This window comes from Dendronephthya gigantea, unplaced genomic scaffold, assembly GCF_004324835.1.
Source record: "Dendronephthya gigantea isolate DGI-Jeju-01 unplaced genomic scaffold, DenGig_1.0 000067F, whole genome shotgun sequence".
Classification (NCBI taxonomy): domain Eukaryota; kingdom Metazoa; phylum Cnidaria; class Anthozoa; order Malacalcyonacea; family Nephtheidae; genus Dendronephthya; species Dendronephthya gigantea.
In genome coordinates, this window is record NW_021163077.1 from 376115 (window position 1) to 383684 (window position 7570).

The following is a 7570-nucleotide window of genomic DNA, read 5'->3' on the forward strand; positions in this document are numbered from 1 at the left end:
TAATTGAAATAATACAAAAACACTTTTTTGCAAAACATTCAATCAACATCTGCCCTGAGCTGTCTGATTTTTGTCTGAACACAGGCTGAGGATATATTTTAACTGCTTAAATGACAAACATATTCTTTCTCTAGCTCTTTTTAAAAACTCAATGTGTTAAGTATCAAAATGTTAGATGAATACATGTATGTTATTATTTTCCATTTGTATCATTCAACTCATTGTTCTGCCCTTCATTATTGTTTTCAACACTATTATTATCACTGCTACCATCTTTTGTAGTGTCAGTTTTTTGTTTCTTAGATTCAGGCCCTGTTGAGTCCTCATTTGAAGATTCTGTCTTGCGTTTTTTGGCTGCAGCTTCTTTCTTTTCCTTCTGATCTCTTCTAAACGCTGGAGTAATGCTGTACATTAGCACTGTACATATTTCTATTTTTAGACCATCAATCATTTATTATTTTACCTTCCAAACTTTCTTTTAAGGGTTCAACAAACTGTGGAAACTCCATCTCCTCCAATGCATCCATGACATCATTACCTGTCAAAGTTTTTCTCTTGTTTTCCAATGCATGATTATTTGCACTAAAAAAATCATGTTTGAATTGGAAGTGGTTACATTTTCAAGCAATCCTCCTTATTAAAATATATACGCACCATGATGTACAGTATAATACGAATACACTTGCTGCCTTGCTTATTGCTGATCTTGCTTCTTTTGATATATTCACTCCATCACCAAGCTTGAAAATGGTATGATAAGAACTATATAGTCAGCACTCAGCAGGGTAACTGCTATTGGAGCTACAAGTTCCAAACACACTAGTTTTTCAACTGTCTAATCCAATTCAATTTTGTACACCCTTCTGAAAAATACATCACCTTGGCTACAGAGCCTTATTATTAATTTTGTAATTAATAATTTTTTAAGTTTTAATTTTTCACTTTTTCTCAGTTGCATTAAAACATGGCATACTTTCAGGAGGGGTGTATGAACAGGGATAACATTGTTTTATATGGGGTAACGTATAAGCTTGATGGTTCTGTATAATTTTCATCCAACGGCAACGTGAGCCTAGTGAGATTTTGATTGTACATACTGCCTCTTTCACAAGCCGAGATATAACAGCATTTGGTAGATTTAGATCCTCTGGTTTTTCCGCCATTGTTTTATATTTCAACTATTGAACAATTTCTTCCTTCTCTACAAAAATAAGACACCGTACTTTACTCTTCGTGTCATTCACTCAATAGACTAGTATCATCCAACCATTTTGATGTTTGTCAAAAGTTTCCCGCGTTTACACGCGTGTGTTGTCCAAATTGCCTTTTCTCGAAGACGAACGCGAAACGAAGGCATTTCTCTTCGAAGTGGAAACATTTCTCTAACTTTGTGCATTGTTAATGAGATAAAAATTTTCACGCGAGCGTCGTCAAAATTTCTTAGTCAAATTCCTCAACAACTCACTCGTCGAAAGCATCTAACAGACGGTGCTTATATCTTTCTATTTGTATAGTACTTTTTAGTCATTTTACATTACTAATATTGATATTTTTGTGTCTTAATTTTGAGTTACGCTTGACAGTATTCAATGAAGATTTGATGCTAATAATCTATTCATGGCTGTAAATGCTGTTTGAGTGCTAAAGACACGGATTTTGACGACTTTCTGTTTTTTCTCATGTAGTGTGTAAGGATGAGTAGCTCCGAAGAAGTTTCGTGGATTTCTTGGTTCTGTGGACTGCGTGGCAACGAGTTTTTTTGCGAGGTAAACACAACAGCAGGTCACTGAAACTTCTGCAACTTCGCATATTCGAAATATCTGAAGTTGGAAATTGTCACTATAGAATGTTTGCAAACATAGTACGAGTGTGAAAAAATTCTAATAAAAGCAGACTATTTTGAACACGATGAATGGTTCCAAATAGTTTGTCCTAAAAGATCCCTCTCCCAAACATTTACATCAAAAGAATTGCCCCAATAGGTAGGTGGGGACGATAGTACAGTTGATATACCCATTTAGTAAGGCTAGAAGTGTTAACCTATTAAGAACACCATTTTGGAATAGTTCAACAGATAAATATAAGGTATAGCTTGTACAACATTGCATTCAGCATTTTATTGTTGTAATACATGAATGAATACAATTAATTCAAGCAAGTATTTCCTTAGCAAGCTAAAACTAAGTTCATATTGTGAACTGGCTCTAGAATTGATATTGCTATTATCTGCTACAAAAATAGTCATAATATTGAAGTAAATGTTTGAGAACCATAATATTTATATGGCTATAGCATGGTTTTAGCACTTTTACATTAACAGAGAAGCGAATAAGTAAAATAAATAACAATTATTGAATGAGGCTGAACTGAACATGAAACAAAGAATTATTGAGCCAAAGTTTGTCATTATTACTTTAACCTGAAGGCTGAGGTTTTTGACAACAAACCAAGGCTTGGTAATTCTTCATATCATGTGAAAATCAAATTCAATAATTGTTTTATCATATTTAAAAATATTGAACATAACATGTCTCTTTCATCTTCAAGATGCCATTATTGTGACTATAAAACTTTTTTTTTAATAACAAGGATGTACACTTGAGTCTGCACAACACTTGACATTTTCCTTTTTACAGATCTCAATCTGATGTATTCTGCAATACATTGACTTTTGACCATACAATAATGTCTTTTTATTTATAGGTTGATGAAGATTATATTCAAGACAAGTTTAACCTAACAGGGTTGAATGAACAAGTTCCTCATTATAGACAGGCATTGGACATGATTCTTGACATGGAACCAGGTATTCAACTTTGTACTTGATATATGTACCTTAAAAATCAAACCAAAAATTAATGCTGCAAAATACAAATAAATAAATATCTCCCCCCCTCTTAATTACTGGGTTAACTACACAACTAAAATAACCCAACTGTCAAGCTCTATATATCGAAAATAAATATCAATATTTTTCGCTTTTTAAATAAATGCGTAAAAATGCAATTTTACAAAACAGTACCCTGAGTATCAAAATTAACTGCTGCACTTGTATGAAAAATGTTATTTTGTTATTACTAAATTTGGCATTAATTTACACTTATTTACAATTCTTACTATGTTATATGATTAAGATATCTACTTAATCTACAAGTTCACCGCAATGATGACATATGGGATTATCGACTTTTGCCTTTTCAAAGTGCTCCCAAACAAAGCTCGGAATCTTTTCACTTCAGAAGTGTTGCAAATTGTAGCAAACATGTGAATTTATATTTTGCGGCTGCTGATGACTCATACATTAAACACATTGGGAATGCATTGAATTGAGACTTAACAAGAATTGCAGCGCATTTAAACAACCATAAAAACCTATTAATAACTAGCGGTGATTCATAATACTAAAGATATTGAATTCATTTTGATGTTTTCGGTATATCGAAATATCAATATACCGAAAAAAACGAATATCAATAAACCCATATTTTAAAAAACCCCGGATGTTTATCAATATTTCGATATACAGCAACAGCTTACCTACTATCTATACACATTTAGTTTGAGTGTTGATGTGTACCAAGGGCATACAAAGAATGGATAGTGCTATTCATCCAATAAAATGCTATCCACTCAGTATTTGGCATAGTAATTACAATGCTTTGATCAGTAGATAAAAAACTAAGGCCTAAAAACCTATAGGGGTTTTCCCCCCTGGATATTCTATGTTATACACAAACAGGATAGATCATTAAAATTCTAAAGCAGATTAATTAAATCAGAGCAATGAACTCAAAATAATTTTTTTGTAAGATGATGAATTGGAGGATAACCCAAACCAGAGTGATTTAATTGAGCAAGCTGCAGAAATGTTGTATGGATTAATTCATGCCCGTTATGTTTTAACAAACAGAGGATTAGCACAGATGGTATGTACATGTTGTGAAAAAATTTGGCTATTTGTGATTTTAGTGAGAGACAAGTGTACTACAGTCTTCACCCTTGAACAATTGCAATCCAAACCTGTGTAAAAGATGATGGATATTAACCAGAGGTCAAAGCAATTGAGATTTGTTTCATAAGAATTAAGAAACCAATTTAACATATTTGAGGAGGGAGATTTTTTCATTACAATATCCTTTTAAAGATGATATCTAGTTGTTATGTAAACAAATGCTTTGTTTACGTTCTGAACTGTTATATTTTTGAAATATGACAGACCGTCTGGGTATCTCACACTTTATTTGGTGGCATGGTTTTAAATTGATATAAGCTACATTCTTCGTTCAGAAAAATCGGAAACATTTAGGCAGTTTTTAAATTTGTAGACCCGCATTGTTATGAGCAGAACTGATGCGCCCACATTTTCTTTAATATCAGATTTCCTTGTCATCAGCTGCTTCCAGTTATATATGCATATACCATCATATTTTTCCTGACTGTTGATCCTTGTGAATTTTTATATTTTTAGCTTGAGAAATATCAGAATGGTGACTTTGGATATTGCTACAGAGTGTACTGTGAAAACCAACCAGTCTTGCCAATTGGTAAGTATATTACATCTGTTAGCTAAGAGGGTTAAAGACTTCACTTGAAAAAAAATTGTGTGATTGCTGAATCAATCTATTACATAAACATTTAGTATAACTGTCTCGCAAGAGGCCAACAGCTTCCCCTTCCCTCCAAAAGGTTACAATGGTGGAAGAGTTGGGCAAATTTTCAACCCTGACAATTTGGGAAAATACACAAAGAAAAAAAATGTTATTGGTAAAAATATTGGGATTTGGACCATTAGTTTTAAGAAAGGTATTCGCGGGCTGGTTACCTTCAGAAGGATGGTCTCGTGAACGGAGTATATTGCTTTTATGATAGTTTGTGTAGCAAGCGGGACAGGCTCCTCAGAGGAATTTAGAGAAAATCTTCTTCTACCTCTTTGGCGTAAAAATTTGGTTGAAAAAACGAAAGGAAGATGGAGAAAAACTATTAAAATATTTGATCTGGTCATCGTGTCGTGTGTCCTTTTACTGAAGTCATTCTTTTTGGGAATCTTCGGAAAAGCGCGCGACTCTTTACGTTTACACCAGTTAAACTGTTTATAAAAGCACGTTTATTCAAAAAAATCTATTTTAATAGATTTAAACAACTATTAAGAACTTTAGAAAAACTATGTTACACCAGTGTTAATTTATAATAATAATAATAATATTATAAATTCAAAACATCTGCTTCTGTCATCAAATTCATCTGTCTTCGTTTAACTAAATTTTGAAAAGCTTCTTTAATAAAATACTCAAGAAGCAGTTACGTTTAGTTCAAATTCAACTCTAACCGTAACCCTAATTACTTGCAGATTTGCCAGATCACAAGTACTTATTGTTTTGTTGTTTAAAGGTTTATCAGATGTACCTGGTGAAGCAATGGTCAAACTTTACTGCCCTAAATGTATGGATGTATACACCCCTAAGTCATCAAGACACCACCATACTGATGGTGCATACTTTGGAACTGGCTTTCCACATATGTTGTTTATGGTACATCCAGAATATCGGCCAAAACGAAGTCCAAACCAGTTCGTGCCCAGGTTTGTTGATATTCGCGGTATTCGTTTATGTGGTTAACGCACCCGTATATGTTTGTTGATTAAGGGCTATATACTTAGGTTTGTTTGTGTTGGCTTTTGAATATGATAAAATCTGGCTACTTATAAGCAGCATGTGTAAATAGTAAATATATTTGAGTGGAAAAATTGTTTATGTTGTTAACACACCCGTATATATATGTTTATTGATTAGGGACTATAGTCAAGTTTGTTTGCGTCGGCTTATGAATATGTTCAGATCTGGCTACTTATAAGGAGCATGTGTAAATATTTTTGAGTGGACAAATTGTTTATGTGGACACACCCGTATATATATGTTTGTTGATTAGGGGCTATATAGTTAAGTTTGTTTGCGTTGGCTTATGGATATGTTCTGATCTGGCTACTTACTTATAAGGAGCATGTGTAGATATTTTTGAGTGGACAAATTTATGAACCGGTTATATTATAATTGATAACATAGCTACTCACCGTATATGAGCTGTTACGCAATCTGATTGGCTTAGCTACAGTACTCACTGTATATCAGCTTCTAGGGTGAGTAGTGAAAACAAGCAGTAATACACTTAAGGATTGGAATTTAAGAAAAGTTTTCACAATTTCATTATTATAAAATCCTAGCTACATTATAAAAAACCATTTATACCATTCACTCTCGTCATATATATGCCTTCGTTGGCTTTCAGATCCGATGGGACTCGATCTCATGTTATAAATAATTGTCAAATATAGACTATAGAGGCATTTTAAATTAGCATATGCAAATGTCGAATAGTAAGATCGGTAATGCTTTGACAAACTCTTGTCTAACAAAATTTCGTTCATTACAGAGTTTTATTAAGATGCCCAGTTTTTCGTTTAAGGGTGTGGCCATTTTGTGCTACTTTACCTGTACCCGTAACACGAAATTAGGTGTCATATCCCGTCTATCGGTCTTTCAAAGGGCAAATTCGTTAGTCAGGTGGTTTTTTGTTTCAGAAAAACAGCAAACTATATATTTTTATTTGTTTTGAAGATTATTTGGTTTCAAGATCCATCCAATGGCATATCAAATTCAGCTACAAGCCGCTGCCCAGAGAGGACGTTCGGCGTCAAGTCGACCTCGTACTGGCAAAGGTCAACATTACAAGAACTAACAACTTCTTGCTGTTACAGACATAACTTTGTGGGATTTTCAATAAAAACTACCTGTATATATCTTCGAGAGAAGAAGACCATTGTGTGGAAAAATTTAATCCGCAATCGAGGAAGATGAAAGAAGATGCAATGAATGAAGATGAAATATTTTCGTTATCCCTAATTTCACTTGTAGTTTAAACATATTAGTTTTAATGTCGTAATTGTCGTGAACAAGTCATTTTCACCGATACGGAATAGTCCGGATGTAAATTTGTCATTATTTAAATGATAGGTCTTGTCTGACCAGCAACATTCAATTACACCAACCACCTTTACATTAGTGAGCTTAAGCAAGTGACGTTTTTGACAACACGTACGTTAACCGGAAGTAAAGTTTTTGTTTTTCACCAATCACAATCCTTGACCCAGGCTTTTCACGTTACTCATGCCGTTTGTGTTGTCAAAAACGTCACTTGCTTAAGCTCACTATTATCACGACAATTACGACGACGAGGATTTCTGTGGTGTCAGACCTGTTAGAAATATACTCCTAACACTGACGGAATGGTACTAAATATATTAATGACAACAATGTGCGCTTTTTTTAGGGGTATTGTGAGAAAGTATTGTGAAGCCACTTCCTGGCTGTAATATTCCCCTATTCTGTAATTGAATTCTCTAGCACTGCAATCATCTAGCGCTGATAACTCTATCCACACTACACTCAGCGCTTATTCCATGAATCCAGTTCTCAGTTAAATGTATTTTAAAAATGAATTAAATTGTTTCTTGTGTTTTTAAATAATACTCTCTAAAAATGAGAATCGCAGTACAATTTTACAAAAAATTAAATGA

The 7570-nt window shown here is 33.6% G+C and overlaps 2 protein-coding genes across 2 annotated transcripts; one reads left to right on the forward strand and one right to left on the reverse strand.

The window, feature by feature from the left end:
- Nucleotides 1-21: 21 nt before the first annotated feature.
- LOC114530909 (DNA polymerase epsilon subunit 3-like) lies at nt 22-1310 on the reverse strand. The gene is made up of 4 exons (XM_028552530.1): nt 1098-1310; nt 655-740; nt 464-582; nt 22-393 (listed from the first exon to the last, which is right to left on the reverse strand). The coding sequence occupies exons 1-4, from the start codon at nt 1161-1163 to the stop codon at nt 194-196; spliced, it is 471 nt and encodes a 156-aa protein (XP_028408331.1). The 5' UTR covers nt 1164-1310; the 3' UTR covers nt 22-193.
- Nucleotides 1311-1402: 92 nt separating this feature from the next.
- On the forward strand, nt 1403-7517 carry LOC114531006 (casein kinase II subunit beta). Its single transcript, XM_028552636.1, has 7 exons — nt 1403-1488; nt 1686-1766; nt 2704-2806; nt 3811-3926; nt 4469-4544; nt 5389-5578; nt 6612-7517. The coding sequence occupies exons 2-7, from the start codon at nt 1695-1697 to the stop codon at nt 6730-6732; spliced, it is 678 nt and encodes a 225-aa protein (XP_028408437.1). The 5' UTR covers nt 1403-1488; nt 1686-1694; the 3' UTR covers nt 6733-7517.
- Nucleotides 7518-7570: the final 53 nt, after the last annotated feature.